The 20,119-nt window shown below is 35.5% G+C and overlaps 1 protein-coding gene across 1 annotated transcript in view; it reads right to left on the reverse strand.

Annotated features, from left to right (window-relative positions):
• Positions 1 to 12,141: 12,141 nt before the first annotated feature.
• The window catches only part of LOC150088162 (uncharacterized), a 263,728-nt gene continuing 255,750 nt past the window's right edge, over positions 12,142 to 20,119 (reverse strand). Inside the window, exon 14 of the mRNA XM_090370052.1 lies at positions 12,142 to 12,899. Coding sequence (XP_090226178.1) covers positions 12,142 to 12,899 — 758 coding nt within the window. The remainder of the gene's footprint in view (positions 12,900 to 20,119) is intronic.

Here is a 20,119-nt window from a genome sequence, read left to right on the forward strand (position 1 = left end):
TCCATCAAAAAGCAGACAGGCAGACATTTTGCTTTAGAACAACCATAATAAAAGGATGACCTGTGTTCTGTCATTATATTTTATTCAACTATAAAAGTACACCAGCAAACATCACAACACTTGTGCCTAGGGACATGCAATATGCAAATCCATTGCTACTTGGAACATAACCTAAAACATGCCAGTGTTTAAAACAAACTCATTCTTATTTCATGGAAAGTTGTTTATTCATTTATTTGCTATTCTGAATACTTTTAGTGAGATTATAAGCATTACAGATGGCAGTTATAAAAATGAAATGGGATGGTCCTAACTGGATAATCACTATTTTCACTATATTTTAATTTTAGATGAAAAATATCTATGCATGGCTTTGTTACAGGTTTCTAAAAGTTGTGCACACAGGGGGCTCATTCAAGAAGTATTTCAGCTAAGGGTCATCCCTGGCTAAAACATTCTGTTAAATATTATGAAATTAATTTTTTTAACAAGGAGGGGGTCAGATAAACTCAAAAAAATTTAACATGAGACTCATGCAAGTCCCATCCAGCACACCCAAGTGTAAACACAGCTTACAAAAATGCATTTGTTTAAACAAACAGATGGTTACACTTTATTTTTTTAATAGCTACTAATAAAGATATTTAATTTTTGAAGGGCACAGATATAGACTAAAATATTTTCTGACTATTAAGAAAAGAAATTGCAAAATGGCTGCACTTTAAGCCTTGAGATTGCCAAAGTCCCATGCATTCATTTAAATTTTTTTTTTTTCGATTATGGCCTGTAAATGGGTTAACCCTTTAACAGACAATTTTAAAAGCATAACATTAGCAGGCAGCATGATGGTGGACTTTTTCCATTATGCTTGGAATAAAAGCATGAAATAATTCAGAAGTATTCACTCTTTAAAGCCACCTATATTTTCAATTCGTTAGAAAAGCAGAAAAATCCCTTTTTTATATAATGAAAATGTATTTTAATTTTTTTTTTTTAAATTAACACTTCCCACCTCTGATGTTCTTTACACGTGCTTGAAACACGCTTATAACTTATTTTCAGTGCCCACATTGGGGCATTATCTTTACTGTCAGAGAGCAAATCTTGAAAGAAACAAGAATTGAAAAACCTACACACTTAGCCATTAGATTTTTTTGGGGGTGAAATGGGAGCTTTTTTTTTTTTTTTTTGGTTGATGCTGCATAAGCTTGCTTTCTTGCATCATGTGCCTCTATTAATGCTAATTAAATAATGATGATAAACAAACAACATTTGAAGCAAGCAGAGCATCAGCATTGTAAGATGAAACAATTAAATGTGGAGCCAGCATACTAAATTAGTGGATAATAAAAAAAGCCCCTAATTTTAAATCCCTGTTTTCAGAAAACTTAATACATGTAGTTATATGCAAGAATCGGCTAACAAAGCCTAAAATAGTTTTATTTTTTTATGGCCAAATGTTTTTGATAAAAAAAAAATATAAAAAAAAGAGAATAGTATGATTTCATTTCATTTGAATTGCTTTAAAATGTGATTCATAAAACTTGAAAAAAATAAAATATACACCTCAAAAATTTAATGAATTTCTCATGATTATATATCCTGAAATTTAGAAGTTACCTCTGTGATATTAGCACTTCTGTTTACCCAACAGAAGCAGTAGTAATAAATTGTTTTTGTTCAAAGTCTCTCCATATTAAATACTTTTTCAGTGACAAAATCCTGGAAGGGGATGGGGAGGTTCATTAAGAGCCACTGTTTTAAGCGCTATAGTGGAATAAACTAGTCTTAAACTAGTTTATTCCACTCTAGTGAAATAAATCCTCTTGTCAAGGCAACTTTAGAAAGTTTGACAAGATACCATTTAACAATATTCAACAAAAAGCTAAGTGTAATTAACATTAGACAATTGGCTCCTCTCTGTAATACCCTTAACACAAATGTGAGAGAACACCTGTTCAAAGTGCCCTAATTTTCAATGTTAAAAAAAAAAGAAGAAATCAGCATTCTGACATCCACAGCATTCTGACATCCACAGCAGGAAGTGTTGAAAATTTGTACTTAATGGCTGAAAATTAAAATTTTGGAATTCATTGCTAAAAGCAAACACTTACTTTTTGGGCTAAGCTGTAAATCAGAACTCTTAATTTTATAAAAAAATTTATTCATGTGCATAAACTAATATAAACACAAGCAAAGAACAAATAAAACTGCGTGCCAAGCTTTACTGCAAAACATTCAATCCTAATACTGAGTAGTTGTTAAATTTCTTGTGCCTTTATGTTAATGGCATAGACTGGTTGGCCACTTATCAATAAGTGCTTGTTTCGGTTATGGCATAGTGCTTGGTTTCATTTTAAACTCTTATGTGCTGTAGCAAATAACTCCTAGTGATGTTTTATGTGTAAAGGTAGCAAACATGCTAAATACAAGTTACATTAGGATACAAGAAAATTAATTTTGCATCAGTAATGTCACAATTACATAAAAATCAAATGTGGGAAATCAAAATGCTTAACCAATCAAGTAAGAGTGCATATGATCGATTTTCCTTCATGTGCATGGGAATCTGAAAACTCAGCATAAAAATTTAAAAAAAAAAAAAAAAATTAACCACCCTCACTTTCAATCTTTTCTGAATACAGCTATCCATGTAAAAACATCCATGTTTTTATATTAAAAACATTTTAAATTCATTTTTTAAATTAAAACTCCCTTTAGACCTATTGGCAAATGAACCAAAACTGGAAAATGCAAACACTTCAACCAATGCATGCAGCTAAGTGCCAGCTTGCCAATAACAGGAATGCCTACTGCATGAAACATGAAGTGCACATACATTAACAGTTTGATGCCAGACTATGCTTCAATATCATAAAGCCTTTCCTTCAATCAGTAATACTGATTGAAGGAAAGCATGCTTTAAGTAAAGCCATTTTGTTATCAATTACTGTAGGTTACAGATGTATTTTTCCTAATTGTGTAATAATTAAAAGATTTCTGGAATTTCCAATGGAAAAATCAAAGAAAATATTTCAAAAACAGCTATTAGGAATTTCAGCTATGTGGATGGAATAATGGAAGCACGAATTGCTGAAATATTGTCGACCCCATGTGCCTGACTGACTCAGGGTTAATATTAAAGCAGAGTGAAAAATTAATTGTGAAAAAAAAAAAAAACAAGACATTGGGTTCGACAATACAAGCAGAAAAGTTGAGCACTTTGATGCAAGAATACTAGAGCAAAAGTTTTCTCATGACACGGGAAAAAAAAACTGACTGAAACTAATAAATAATCCCTTATTGATATTATAAACTAGTAATAATACTTGAAAGTTTCTAATGAGAACTTTGTTGCTTCATTATTTTCCATACAAATTACAATTATATCCCACCTGGAAGGTGGATGTAATTGTAATCCTTTGCTAGAGATATTCTACTGTGATCATGAAAGCAAAATTCATGAGTAAGGTCATGGATCAAATATATCCTTTTAATGAATTAAATACACTCTGCAGTGGTAATACACCTCTAATGAAAGTTATTTCAAAATAAAAGCAACTTTAAAGACAATCTTCACTTGCCAATACAAAATTGATATGCAATCAGTGGTTTATCATCATTGCAATCACTGCATTTTACACACACACGACACTTTTTCTGAAAAAAAAAAAAAAACACCTTGAAAAATCACTCTGCATCCTATGTGAACCTCATTGCTGTTGAGGTGAGCAGGCAGGTTGTAATTCACCGTTTGGTCAGAATATTTGTTTCTGAAGGATAACAGGACACTCTACGGTACTTTTGGACTTGCACAGTTATTTGAAATCAGTTCCAAGAAGTTTCGAAAGCCAGGGAACAAAGGAAAAGCCTTGGAAGATGATGGAAGCTTCAAGATTCTTCTCCAGGTTTCTCAATAATTTTCTGATCCTTTAAAAGGTGGCATGACTGGCGGGCCAGTTAGTTCTGTGCAGGCATTCGTGATGTTGAGGATCTCTGTGTACGGTAGTGTACTTTGTGTGTGAAATGACTATAATCGCGACAATGAATTGTAATCATTGTGGATGACTGAAATAAAGAACAGTGTTAATTGTATACGAGTTGTTAATCAGAACCCCGTTTCATAACAATATTGTTTAATCTTGGTGTTTGACATTATTTTAAAGTATTTTAACCTCAGGAGAAAAGTGGTTGAGTTACACTATCGGATATAAACTAAACGTAATAAATCACGCTAAAAAAAACATAATAATAGAGCTGCAGAAAAGTTTTTTTGGGCCACTGCCTACAGAAAAAATTATATGCATCTGGCGGAAGCAAGAAAAAGAACTTCAAGCTGCGAAAAAAAAAGTAAACATAACCATGTAAGTAAACATAATCGTCGTCACACCCCATATTGGCCAGAACTTCAAAATATAAAGCGGGTAGTAGGTGAAAGGAATTTAGGAAAAAGTGTTTCTACCAAAATGATTATTCATAATGCCAGGATATTAGCAGAAAAATGAGGAATTCTGAATTTTTCTGGAACAGAAGGTTGGTGTTACTGATTCATGCAAATACATGATTTATCAATGCATACAAAAACATCAATTGCACAAAAATTACCAGTAGATTATGAAGAAAAAATACTGGAATTCCATAAATTTGTAATAAAGACATCAAAACAAACTTCTTTTGAATAAAAAAATGGTGTCAATAAAAACTGCCGATCATGAGAAAACACAAACACATTACACAGTAATTTTGGCCTGCTGTGCTGATGGCACAAAACTATCACCATTTTAATATTTAAAAAAAAAAAAAACCCTAAGGAAAAAATTCCAGAAGGTTTATTTTTGTTCATGCTCATCCAAAAGGATGGATAGATGAATCTGGAATGGATTTATTGCTCCAAAAAATATGCGCAAGGCATCCTGGTGGTCTCTTAATGAAACCACCTCTTCTCACTTGGAACCAGTTCAGAGTCTATAGAACTGAAGTCATTAAAAAGAGAGCGAGGGAATTGAATACACAGGTAGTTGTCATTCCTGGTGTGGACTGACAAGTCAATTGCAGCCTTTGGATGTGTCCATAAACAAGCCATTTAAGCAAAATATGAGAGAACAGTGGGACAAATGGATGGGAGAACCTGATCATGACCTCACACCCACAGGAAGAATGAAGAGGCCCACCACTTGGCGAATTTTTTTTTTTTTTTTTTTTTTGCTGATGCTGCATACACTTGCTTTCTTGCATCACATGCCACTACTACTACCACTGCACAGGAGTGTGAACAGGTTAAGGAATCTTAGAGAAATATAAGTGGTAAATAATTATAGTCTTTCAAGACAGGAATTAGTAATGCCCTTGATGGCACTGAAGAAACTGCATTATTTGACGATAGTGATACCAACATTAGTGAGGAAGAGTTTTTGTGACTTGAAGGCGATGATTTTTTTAGTTTTCAAAATGACTGAACTTTCTCTTTGTAGAACACAGTTTTTTACCATTCCCTCATTGTCTTTTTGTTCATTTTCAATTTTAGTGGTAGTTTGCTTCATAAAAAATATTTTCTGATGTACCTAAGATTCTTTTATTTGTTTTAAATTGCTGTATTGGTAAATTAATAATAATAATAATTAAATGATGTATTATTATACAGTATTAGTATTTTTCTTGCTGTTCTGATCACATGTTTAGGATGAACTTTTTTCTACTATACACATTAGAAATATTAAATGCCTAAATACAAACTTTTTCCCTTAATTTTCCTTTCTAAAATGGGGGTGCTTCCTATATGTACCATGCTGTCAAATATGGTATATAATTAATACGTAATTAAACTAAGAACACATGCTGAGAAAGATAAAAGAAAACTGAAGTATTGTATTATAGGGAAATTTTTTTTTTTTTAGTAATGAAGCAAATTTCCAATAATCCTGCATCTGATTTTTCAGAAAATCCAGTATCCGAGCTTGCAAGTCAGCAACATTATGTACAAAAAACTGACATATATGGGACCTGTAGCAGCAGCAGCAGCAGCAGCACCTAATTATCTATATCCCCCCCATCCCCAAATGTTTCTGGAAAGGTGGAGAACCATAAATTCTTACAAATTTCTCCATAAAGTAAACACATAGCAGAAACCTTCAATGAGGGGAGTTCATTAAACGTTCAAGAGATTCTATTCTTATTTGTGAGCAAATCTGATTGATAAATAGTGATAAAAAAACCAAAAGATTTTGTAGTTACCCAGTTCTTAAAATTAGGTTCACTAATTCAACTGTTGGCATTTGTGACGAGCAGACATGCCAATTACAGCTCCTCATAGCAACATTAAAGAAGCATAGATATGAGGGGATTAAAGCAGGATTAGTGAAGTACAGCAGGATTTCAAATGTTTTTAGTATATTGTAAAGTTTATTTTAATAAGCTTTTTCCATGTAATAGTTTGATTTATTTTTTTATTATAAATATAATTTTTTGAAAGTTTGTTTTATTAATAATTAATAAATTTCATAATGGTTATTACAAGATCGGCCTTGAATGCATCATCAGAGGGTACCATGACTTATACAGAAATAGTCTATGGCGATTTCCAGGTGAGTCATGATTTTATCTTTTGCAGAACCTGTGGCATGTATTCCAAGGTCTACCTAGTGGATAATCCTAGCTCACTTGGAGCTTTTTTCTTTGTCACTGTTGTAAGGAGTCCACCAATCTTAAGTTACAATTTTGTGCATTGCTAGAACAATTTGAACAATCACTAAAAAACATGTGCTTGCCCTTGAGAATAATGTAACTGGGAGCTTGTCAGGGACTCAAGACTCTAGCAACCTACCAAGTGATACACTCCCAATTCGAGCCCCAGAAGAAAATAACCAAGTACAAACTACTCTGGTTCAAAAGGATTTAGTTCTATTAGGAGACTCCATTGTCAGGGAAATGGGAAATATTTTTTGTAATAAGGATAGGTGGACTAGAACCAGGGCATGTCTGCCGGGAGCAAGTATTAATGATGTCACCAGCAGGCTGTCAGATTTTAAGGGGGGGGGGGAGAGAATATTATTATTCATGTGGGGACTAATGACATTAAGCATTCACGATCTGATGATTTGTTAGACAAATATAGGACCATGCTGAAGAAATGTTGCGAGTTAGGTCACAACATTTATGTGTCTGCTGCTCCTGGCTACGGAGGCACCGGTCTTCAGAGCACTTTGCTTGATGACATTCAGCCATTGTAAAGTAGTGCTTCTGGCAGAGTCAAACTGGACAACCATAATCTAGGCATGAATGGATTAAAGTTCTGTAAAGATGTAGTAAAGTATACCGATCAGTTCCTCAAGATGTGGATGAAATCGACCGAAGTATGTTCAAATGCTTTAGACAAATATTTCTTAAATGAGTGATGTGAGCTTGGCAATTAAGCTTGCTATCTAATATCAGCCCAAGAAATCGAACAGAGGTAACAAGCGGTATTGGAGTATGGTTTATTTGCAATTCAGGATCAGGATGGAGGGTGTGAGTCACACTTGCAAAAGTGAATACAATTGAATTATAGTATACCTTTAAAACATTAATCACAGAAACCTTGAATGCTTATATACCATTAAAAAATAATAAATAAATAAAAAAAAAAATACTCCACGAGGATTCCAAGTTGGATGAATAATGAAGTTGCCAAATTACTTGAACAGAAAAAGATGCCATGGAAAAGTTAGAGCAATAAAAAGTACTGAAGTCTATAACAGCTACAAATTGATCTGTAATAATGCCACTGAAGAGGTTAGGCTGATTAATGAGAAATCTGAAGAGGTTAGGCAGATTATGAGAAATCGCTGGCAAAGAGCAAGGGGGGGGATAAGGAATTCTTCACATATATAAACACAAAGAAGAGAAAGACAAACCAGATCAGACCCTTATGTAATGAATGTGGGATAGTATTAGATACCCCAGTTGAAGTTACAGATGAACTCTGTTACTTTGTATAGATATATACAGAAGAAACCCTTCACGTTAATGAGAAATTCTGGGAGTGAAGTTGAAAAAAATATAATTAATGATGTTGAAATTTCACATGTTTATTTAATGAATAAACTTGAGTCTACAGGCCCGTAAGGCTCCTGGGGTTGATAACATTTACCCTATAATCTTAAGGGAAGTGGCAAGAGAGTGCATTGAGGCTAATTACGAGAGCATCACTGGACTCTGGAGTGATTCTGTTGGATTGGAAAAGTGCCAATGTATCTCCAATACATAAGGGCTGTTCTAAGAGTGATGTGGGAAATTAGCAGCCAGTTAGTCTAACTTCATGGTTTTGTAAAGGGAAAATCATGTTTAACTAATCTGGTTAGCTAATTGGACAGGGTCACTCAAGAGCTGGACTTGGGGAATAATTTCAGTGTTGTTTATTTGGATTTCAGCAAAGCATTTGACTCAGTGAGCAGTTACTTTATAAGCTGGAATAGGTTGGAATCACATGGAAAATCCTTAGATGGATAGCAGGGTGACTTCAGGGCAGGACCATTTATCACAACCCTAGGCAGAGGGTTGTGATAAATGGTTATTCCTCTGATTGGGTTTTGATGTAAGAAGTGGGGTTCCCCAAGGAACAGTATTAGGACCATTGTTGTTTTTGATTTTCATAAATGACATCGATGAAGGGATAGAGGGTGTGATGTCTAAATTTGCAGATGTAAAGATTGGTAGAGTAGTTAATGATTGCTGCCAAGCAGAACTTCTTCAGAATGACCTAGATAGACTTCAGAGATGGTCAGAAAAATGGCAGTTATGCTTTAATCCAGCAAAGTGTAAGGTATTCCACCTGGGGAACAGTAACCCCAAAATAACTTATACACTTGTCAGAGTTTAACTAAAGCTGGTAGTGGAGGAAAGGGACTTGGGTATTATGATATGGTCTGATACGAAGTTCTCCAAGCATTGTAGACTGGTTGCAAGGAGGGCCCATGGTGTCCTATCAATGATCTATCAAACAATCTCTAGTAGAGATAAGGACATCATAATTCCATTATATAAAGCTATTATTAGACCGCACTTGGAATACTGTGTTCAAGTATGGAGACAGCACCTAAAGAAAGACATTTTTCTTGAAAGGGTCTAAAGACGGATAACGTGCATGGTGAGATTGGTAAAAGGGCATCCATTTGAGGAAAGACTTTGAATATGTGGGTTGCAGAGCTTGGAAACTAGGCAAGAGGAGACTTGATTGAGGTGTTTAAGGCTCTGAGAGGCATAGGCAAAATGAATAAGGACAATTTTTACAGTTATAAATGATTCTAGAACTAGGGGCCATAATTTCAAGTTATGGGAGAGTTGTTTAGACTGGATTGCAGGAATTTTATTTTAGCCAGCGAGTTATAAATCACTGGAATAAGTTACCTACATGGGTGGTAGGGCTGACAGTCTGGGGGAATTCAAAGGTCAGCTGGATAATTACCTAAGGGAGGAGGGAAATGTATAGCTTCTCCATTTCCTTTTCTTTTATTAATTTTTTTTATTATTATTTTTAATTTTCTTATTATTAATTTGTTTTTATTCTTATTATTTTATTTTTTGGCTGATGCAGCATAAGCCATAGGCTTCCTTACCAGGTGACCATTACTAATAAGGCATTTGCTGAATGCCAAACAACTTAGACATCTGTTGCACAATGTTTCTGTACTAATTTCATCCAATTATATGCAGCTTGGAATAGTATCTTATTTTCTTTCATGTGTTTTTTTTGCAGCCAGCAGGATTTAAATTCCCTAATTAATGCAATGAGCTTATTATAAATAGCAGAACAAATGCTATCATAAGTTGTCCTAATATTGCACCATTTTTAAAACAATTGGCATTGGCAAAAGGCCCCATTTATTTAGAATAGACCTAATATCTAACAAATGCAGACCTGAAACAGGCTGTCACAGCATTATCTCATCTTTTTAATGAATAGACCTTTTGATATTTGTGTGAAAGTTGTATAATAGCAAGGCAACAACAGCAATACGTAACCAACTGGCCAGGAGCATGAGTGCAGTAGCACATGCTTCTTGAGTAAATCAGGGTTCAAGCCAATGACTGCTAAATATGATTAAATGTAGTAGTAGTAGCACATGATGCAACATGATGATGCAAGAAAGCAAGTGTAGGAGCTTATGCAGCATCAGCCAAAAAAAAAAAAAATAAAAAAAATCACACCATTCCCTCCAAATGCCTGTCCAGTTCCTCCTTAAATTTATTTAACCTATCAACTTCCACAACGACAGATGGAAGTTTGTTCCAGCAATTAACCACCCGCTGGCTAAAGGCAAATTTCCGCACATCTATTCTACATCTGTCCTTTCTTAATTTGAACATATGTCCCCGTAGGTTGGTAATATGTTCATATTGATGAGTTATTGCAAACTCCACTAGCCTGCTGTAGTATAAACAAGAACATTTTTTAAATGCTGCTGGCTGCAAAACCATATAAAAGGACAAGATATTCCTCCCAACTACATATAATTTCAGTAAAGCCAAACAGCATCAGCTATTTTATAATTTTGGAGCTTGAACTGTGTAGAGTTTTATTTGCATAAAACATCATAAAGCAAAATTTATACACTGAGATGGTGACATTTGACAACTAATAATATTGGTATAGAAGACCAAATTTCAGTATCAAAGGGTTCATTCTCAAAAATCATTCAAAGAAAATCTAATTCACAAATAAGTAAATGAATGAAATAGTTCAGTTATGTAGTAGGATATATATAGATGTCATGTAGCAGATAGACCATAAAATCACATTTGTCTATCTACAAATATAAAATATATTTTTTTATAATATAAATTATGTGTAACTACATGCTCCCTGTAACATGAATGGCATTGGTTCATCACTGCTGCTGTAGAGCATTCACTGAGATTTTTATTTTAAGCCTAACTGAACTGAACTAACCCTTCTCACTGATAGTTTCATGAAGAGAGATTATCTTAAGCATTTGATTAGTCACCCAAAAGAAAATGCAAGACATGGACATAATTTATCTTATAGACTTTACAAATATTGCAGATGAAAAATACATTTGCTTTTTTGATTACATTTCCATTTTTTAATTCCAACTGTCACATTTTTTAAAAATTATGGTAATGCAGATGGCAGTCCGAGCTACAGTTGAACTGATCATTATGTTCAAGCATAACCCCAAACAGTCTCGGGAGGTTATGAATTAAGTTTTTTTATATATAATTCTCTCATTATATACAAAGGTTTATATTCAGAATCCTTACACAATGCCCTCAATCTATTTACAAAACTGATGTTCTATTAAAGTGACAGTCTCTGAATTACTAGTCCATACAGTCTCGTCTCTCACATCTTATTTTCTGAGGCAATATAAACTACAGCTTTCGACTGTAAATTATAGATTTCAAGAACAATATCCATAAAAACCAAATTTAATTCTCCATCACCTAGTACTTATTTCAGGCATGTGGTTCTTTCACATAGCCAAATATACGGAAGAACTGCATGTCTGGTGGGTATATGACATTTACCAATGCAAAGTAAGTTACATTATAGTCTAATGTAACTGGCATCATTACTAATCAGGGTGCTGCACTTTTTATAGACAGTAATTACCATCACTGATAAGCATTTAATAATATAAAATTGCAACAACATTGATTTTATCAACGATAGCTGTAGCTGAAAAAAAATTTAGTTTAAGTTCTTTTAGTGGCATGGTGTGCAGGTAAATCAAATGGATAAATGCTTCAACCTGTGTAGAATGAAACCTATCTTTGATTTCTTAAAGGAATATAGATAACTCTCAATTTTCATCCTTATTAGACCCACTTCACAAACTGTGTGAAATTGACATAGTAATAAGAAAAGTAATTCAGTCACTGAATCTCCTCTTATTTGTTATATTAGACATTCTGTCTCGGACACTTCACGGTACAAGAAGAATGATGGAATGTCTGAAAATTAGTTGTATTCCTTAAAAATAATTGAAAACACTTTTAATCTATGCAAGATGACATGCTTAAATTGCCATGTTTCTTCTTCATTCAGTGTCTTCCACAATAAACTTTGGTGAATGCCACAATTAAATAACTGGATTATTCTGTACTTGTGAATTTTTTATTATGTAATCCTCTTGTATAAAAACATTAAGAAAAAATTTTAACTAATTCTTTTATCTTCTTGTTTTGTGAAGATTGTTTCAAGTGAGTAGTTGGTGAATTAATCTTATTGTGTTCTAGACTAGACTTAAAATAAGGATAAGGCAGCACTGGCCGAGGAGCACTCAAAATTTTGTAATGTTCATCCTCGAGTGGGGGAGGTGGAGGTGGTGCAAATTCATCTGGAATACTGTCACACCTATCAACATTATAAGAAACTGTATTGCTATCACCACTGTTTTTGCTTGAATGAAAGTGAATATTATAGTATGGAGAATCTGTTTCAACTTGTCTTTGAGAAGTTTCTAGTACAAGTGAATCAAGAGACACAATTGGTTCACTCGATGTCCTATAAGGATGTAATTTAGGAATGTCATAATCTGAGTCACTAAGATTATGTTGACTGTTCACAAGAGGCAATTCCTTAAAGCACGACCCTCTGTCAGGATAACTCCTTGATCTGTTCTTCTGTGGTGATATCACATTGTCACTTATTAAATGGTGAGGGAGAGTTTCAATGGGTAAAGGAGCACCAGGAATGTCATAATAAATTCCTGACATGCAATCTTCTTTGCTGCATTCATTCTTTTCTGGTAAAGATTGGATGCTAATACTGTTATTTCTTTTTTTGCTCAATCTCGCTGCAAGTCTATGTGAACCAGCAACAGTTTTCTTCCATTCATCTTTTACAACAGGAATTGGAGCAGGGACCATATCATAATAACATGGTGAGGCACCAGCATTCTCTATAAATAAATAAAAAGAAAGGTAATAAAAAAAAACACACACACACACACACAAAGATAGGCTTACCTTATTCAAGAAATCAAAATGCTGTTGAATAATAAACTTAGTAAAAAACATAAGAATAAAAGATCTATTTATTTTTATCCTATCTCTTGCTTATCTTAAAATACTTCTTTTGGTTTTAATTAGATGTGCCCAGACACAGACTTCCTAGGCCAAAATTTAAACTTCTTTAAAACAAATTTTATGCTACACTACTCTTCACAGTATACTGCATAAATGTCAATTGTAGATAAGACACACCTGTTGGTAAAGAAGAAATATGCAACCCCTACATACAAGAGCAAGTTTAATTAACAGTAGTTATCAGTTAAAGGAAATGAATGGATATCTGTATATTAATGGTACAACAATATCTAAGGACATAATGCCAAGTCCAGCTCTTATACAAATAAAAAGATTAAGAAGGAGATATTGAAGGAGAAAAAGATTAAGAAGGAGATACTCAAAGGAGATATTGTAAGAATATAGGTAGTTAAAAGTAAGGTTAAAAACTAGAGACTGCATATAAAATCATGTATAACTTAAAATAAAGTACAGTTAAATACAGATGTATGGAATGTCGTTAAAAAATTAAAGAATATTAAATATATTAGCAAAGTAAGTTATTATTGCCTTTCATTATTTTCCATTTCTAATACTAAAATCTGGCTGAGTGTACATGGCTCAGTCAGATGGTTAAAGGTGGTAAGATATCCCGTTGTTGTTGGGTTTAACGACACATAGGCTACTTGGGCCATATTGTGTCTTTCTAATGGTGAATATGAAATAATAACTATATTTTATGATATATTCCTATCCGGTTTAGGAAAGTAAATAGTTTTTTTTATCTCTCAGAATCTGCATTAAATTTATTGATGTCTGCATAATTGATTTAAGTGTCTAAGCGGATGTTTTGAAAGTGGAGACAATCCACTAACAAATGGCGAATGGTCAGTTGTACTTGACATGATGTACATTGGGGAGCGCTGTTATTAGTTAATAGATACAGGTGAATGAGATGAGTATGCCCAATCCTGAGCCTTCCTAAAATTGTTTCTTCTCGTCTGCTTTTCTGGAAGCTGGAGAGCCACAGTTTTGGTTCTGATTTTATTTGGTATAGTTTGTTTCCTGGATAACCTCTCCAGATTAGTGACCAGCTATTGTAACATGCTTTACAGATATGTTTATAACAGTATATGGGGTTTGAAAAATCTGGAAAGGAGTAGTACTGGTTGTTTGGCTGCAAGATCTGCTCTTTCATTTCCTGCTATCCCAGAATGACCTGGAATCCAGCAGAATGCCACAGTTTGGTTTGATTCATTACACACAAGTAATTTAGAATAGATTTGTTTTATTACAGGGTGAGAGGAGTTGGTATTACTATTTATGGCAGAGACAGCACTGAGCAAGTCAGTGTATATTAAGGCAGATGAAATTAGAAGTTGAGTAATGTGACCTAGAGCCAAGTTAATAGCATAAAGCTCAGCAGTGAAGATACTGCATTCTACAGGTAATGAGACAGAAGTGGTGAATGATGGAAAGATCTTGGGTCTCAGAAAAAAACTGAGACCCAAGCACCTACTTAGGTCTCAGTTTTTGATCCGTCTATATAGATCTTATAGGCCTGTGAATTAGAAGCAGAGTGAGTTTCATGTAACTGTGCGATATTGAAGGGACATAAGGTGTTCTTTCCCCACTGTTGGAAATAGTCATCGTAAATTGCAGGGATATTTGTCCACGGTGGATCAGGCGGTGTTATGTCCTGATATATATTGCCGATTTCAATATTCCATGTTTGAGTTAGTTCTTTAAGTCTAAGTGCAGCAGGTGTGTTTTCATTTGGTTTAATGTTGTAAAATGAGTCCCATTCGGTATTGTACAGATATCTCCAATTAGGGTGAGAGGGAAGACTGCAGATTTTTGTGGCATATATCAAAAACAATGTTTTCCTCCGAAGATGTAAGGGAGGTTCGTAGGCTTCAATGTAAAGGCTCTGGACTGAGGAGGTTCTGAAAGCCCCTAGAGAAACTCAAAGGGCACTGTGCTGGATGGTATTTAATCGCTCTAAAGTACTCTTCCTCGCAGAGTCATACACTGGAGAACCATAGTCCAAATGGGACCTGATGAGAGCTCTATAAATGTAGATAAGCGTATGCCAATCAGCGCCCCATGACATGGATGATACACACCGAAGGATATTCAATTTCTTCAAGAAGATGGTTCGAAGATAGGCCACATGTGCTTGAAAGTTCAGTTTTCTATCTAGTATCAGGCCAAGAAAGTGGACAGTGTTAACCAAAGGAACCAACACATTTTTTTATCTTTAACTCAGGATCAGGATGAAATGACCCGAGGTTGCAGAAATGAGTGGTAGTGGATTTCTGTTCAGCAAGATGGTATCCATTGCGTAAAGTCCATGATTCTATTCTGTTTAGAGTAATTTGTAACTGTCTTTCGATAGTATTCATATTTTGTGATTGGCACGATATGGTGAGGTCATCTGCATACACACATACTTCAATAATTTTTGGAAGATCTTCCAATATATTGTTGACCCTAATTGCAAATAGGGTTGGACTCAGTATGGAATCCTGTGGGACACCCTCTTCTTGAATGTGAGATGTTGATAGGAAGTTTTGATATCTGACTTGAAAGGTACGTAACATTAAAAAGTTCTGAATAATTTAAGGGAGATAGCTTCTCAACCCTAACTGATGCATATCTTTGATAATACCATGACGCCATGTGGTGTCGAATGCTTTCTGAATATCCAGGTTGACCATAACTAAATGTTGTCTCCTGATGTGGGCGTTATGTATGTTGGATTCAATTTTGACAAGTAAATCTAGGGTGGACTTGTTTTTGCAGACGCCATATTGGCGATCAGAAAGCAGATTTTGGTTGTCTAGAAGCCAGGTGAGCCTCTTATGCACCATCCTTTCGAAGATCTTGCCCAAACAGCTTGTCAATGATATTGGTCTGTAATTTTGAACTAGAGAGGTATCTTTTCCCGGTTTTGGTATTGCACAAATATAGGAATGACATCATGAGAGAGAGAGAGAGGATGTGTTTTCTGAGAAGATCCTGTTATAAAATAGCCATAGTGTGTACAGATCAGCTTCACACAGATGTTTAGGCATTCTGTAGTGAATGCCATCTGGTCCTGCTGCACTATTTGGAGATTTACTCAAGGATTCTTTGAGTTCAGCTATAGTAAAGGGCTGGTTATATGGAAGTGGGAGATTGGTTGAAAAATTCAATTTTTTACGTTCTTCATTAGTTTTAATTCTCTGAAAAGCAGTCACATAAGTGGTAGAGGCAGAAGTATTACAGAAAGATTCTGCTAAAGCATTTACGATGTCAGTAGGAGAGGATAGGTCCTGCCCATTCCACTGTATTATTGGAGACTGTAACGGTAGAAATTTTCTATTGAGAACTTGTATTTTTTCCAGATAATCCGAGTGTCAGTATTTTTGTTAATAGTTGAGGCGAAGCTAATCCAGGAGTCACATTTTGCTTTTTACCTAATTTGTCTTGCTTTGGCTCTCAGTTTTTTGAAAATTAAGGTTGGCAGCAGTGGGGAATTTGCAAAATTTGTTCCAAGCACGGTTTGTTTCTACTTTCGCTATGGTACAATCTTGATTCCACCACTGGTTTTGGTGTACCTGCTTGCTCTGGTTGGATTTTGGAATGGAAATTTCAGCTGCTGATAATATATGGCTGGTAATGTGTTCAGTTACGTCATCAATATGTTGTTGCTGTACACACTGTTTGTTTAGTAGGACATGAGTAGTTTTTCCAGTCTGCTTTGTGGAAATTCCAAGATGTACAGGCTTTGGGGCATGATACAAACTGTGTTTGAATTGAGCTGATGATGGGAAAATGGTCACTGTGGAATGGATCATTCAACACCAACCATTCCATACTTGGAAAAAGAGATGGTTTTTTTTTTTTTTTTTTTCGGTAGTTGGCGCATAGGCTTCTGTGGCCATAATGCACCTCCCAACGTTATTGCAGTACTTTGATCCAAGCCCGAAGCGGGAATTGAACCCGCAACCTTTGGGTTGCCAAGCAGGCACTTTACTCACCCGACTAGCCCAGTCAGCAAAAAAAGAGATGTTGAACAGATGGATAAGTCTATGGCAGATATTGTACCTGTAGGTAATTGAACACGAGTTGGAGAGCCAGTGTTTAATACACTCAGATTATGGTTATCTAGGAATGTTTCAATTAATTGGCCTCTCTTATTCATAGTGGAGGATCCCCACAATGGATGGTGACCGTTGAAATCACCGAATAAACAGACAGGAGGTGGCAGTTGTGTTAAAAGGTTGTCAAGTTCAGTCTGGGAACAAGGATAATTAGGTGGTATATAAAAGATGCAAGAGTTAATGATATTCCCATTGCCATCCAAACTGCTACAACTTCTAGGGAGGTTTCTAGTTGGAGATGTCTTGATGGTATGGTAGTTTTGACAAGAATACCTACCCCTCCACGATAAGAAGAGTCAGAATCCCTGTCTTGCCTAAACATATTAGTTTTTGAATTTGAGTGAAACTTTTGGTGATAAAAATGTTTCCTGTAAGCATACTCCTAATGCATTAGTTTGTATGAGTAAATCATTCAGATCATCTATATATTACTGCATAATCCTCTGCAGTTCCATTGTAGAAATTTGTTCATTGATTTGTTTTATTTGAGGAAGATTGATCTGACTGTTTTTTCTGAGGTTTCTGTCTATTTTGTTTTGATTTTTCATTTCTGGGAAAGGTTGGACGTCCTGTGTCCATGGTATCATTGGCATGTAATTCTAGTACTGTGTCTTCATCCTCTGACTGAACCTCCATTTCCATGTTGCTATAGCATGGTTTCATTGTCTTTTGATTTTCAACACTAACAGATTTTGTTCTTTCGGGCAAGGTTGAGATGGCATCAGTTGGGATACTGATTGGCGTGTTGCGGGTTTCATTAACTGTAGATTTTTTTATTGCACGTTAGCATAGTTTTGGCCCAGGTGGCAAATGAAATGTTTGGTTCTATGGAGACATCTGTTTGAGTTGAAATTGACCAGCTGTTTTTAGTGACCGATGTGTATGATCGGCTAGGCATGGTTAACAGTATTTGCTTCCTTGCTTCAGGGTATGTGACTTTATGCTCCACCTTATATTTCTGGATTTGTTTGCCTGTTTTCCAAAGGTCACATATGCTTTAGAAAAGGGATGGTTTCCTTTACAGTTAGGGCAAGTAGGAATGCTCCTTAAAGCCACAAATAGGACACACATGTCGTCTGAGAATGGCTATACTTCTGGCACTTAAAGCAGCAAATGGGATTTGGGATGTAGGGCCGAATCTTGCAGTTTAAATAACCTGCTTTAACAGAAGATGGAAGAGTGAGTACTAAATGTCAAAATGATGGACCCGGTTGGTAGTAGGTTGGCATCTTTTTTGGTCATTATTCTCTGCACACGAGTCACTTTTTGTTCCCCGAGTTCTTGTATTATCTCTTCTTCTGACACAGATAGCAAGTTCTATTTGCTGATAACACCACTAGAGGTGCTAAGAGTGTTATGGGACGTAACTGACACTGGAACACTGTTAAATGATGTTAATTTTAACAGCTTTTCTCAGTGAGTTTTTTTTTTTTTGGTAGTTGTTGGCGCATCGGCTTCTGTGGCCATAATGCACCTCCCAAGGTTTTTGCAGTACTTTGATCCAAGCCCGAGGCGGGATTCAAACTCGCAACCTTTGGGTTGCCAGGCAGGCACTTTACCCACCCGGCTAGCCCGGTCGGCATAGTGAGTTGTCTTAGAAGTTTCAATCAGGTCTCCAGATTAGAGACGCTTAACCATCTTAGGAGATCCAAAAACCGATTCTAAATATTTCTGTATAAGAAAAGGCGATAGTTTGCCAACAGGTTGTGTGGATAACGAGTGGCATTAAAAGAAATGCTGGCATGTCTTTATTCTGATTTTCCGTCCTCAGTTGCTTCAGACGATTGGAGTCATGGTCATTGTCAGGAATTTCTGATCTTGAGCTCGAGGGCTCTAACAGTGTATAGTTACTTATACACATGTCGGCTCCTTTTGGCCCTGGGGGTTTGTCTTTACCACCCAGATTACAGACCCCACCACGGGGGGGAGGCAGGAGCAGTGCCATGAGGTGACCAAGCGGCTATTAGTTGTACTAGTAATAAAGAAAACTAAACAAAGGTTTTTCCTTTCTGGGCCTTTGCCTACTTCTTGTAGAACGAAAGAGCTACTTAAATATAAAATGAGGAAAATGGTATTCAGAAATAAACAGAATATATACAATGGCAAAAGCTCTTCAGATAGCTCACTTTGAGAAATGCACTGAGATCGCTTGGCACCTGGGGCCAAGCTATCCAGTGTTAATTTGTAAATATGAAGAGTCGTTTAATATATATTTAATGGTTAAAACACTTTTGCAGCACTCACATAAAGAAGATTCAACAGCCCTCAGTAAAAAGGAATGTCTGGTGAGTATGCCCAGTACAGTCCAGCAAGAATAATTTCTTCTTTTTATATCTTGCATAGACTACAGAAACATGACATCAGGTTTAATTTGGTACAGTTTGCATCCTGCGTATGCTATAATCTTTACAAATGTTTGAGGCACATATGACGACAAGTTTGAAGTGAATATACAGCACTAAAAATTCATATCCACTGAGCTAATTTAGCTGCCCCATCTCTCACCTCATTTCTTTCAATTTCAATATGAATAAATTAATGGGTGACATGGAAGCTTATGATAGATATAAGATGGTCTGTAACCAAGTGTCAAAGGAGATTAGGCAGGCAAAGGCAGATGAGAAATCTTTGGCAAAGGATGCAAAGAAAAACAGCAAAGAGTTCTTTACCTATGTAAACTCTAGAAGGAAAGGGATGAATTCGATTGGTCCACTGGATATTGATGGTTCAAATGTTGATGATTCTGCTCAGGTGGCTAACAAACTGAGTATTTTGCATCTACATTCACACATGAGTTATTTAGTGAGGGGAATGCCAGAGGTGAATTGAACTCTGGCAGTGAGCTAGATGATTTTGAAATAACTGAGAGGAAAACAGAGGAGAAATTGAAGATAAACATAAAAAAGGCACCCGGAGTGGATGGGATATATCCAGTTATATTAAAGGAGGAAGCAAGCAAACCCTTA

Source organism: Mastigoproctus giganteus, chromosome 3 (genome assembly GCF_048544385.1).
Source record: "Mastigoproctus giganteus isolate SK-2022 chromosome 3, ASM4854438v1, whole genome shotgun sequence".
Classification (NCBI taxonomy): Eukaryota; Metazoa; Arthropoda; class Arachnida; order Uropygi; family Thelyphonidae; genus Mastigoproctus; species Mastigoproctus giganteus.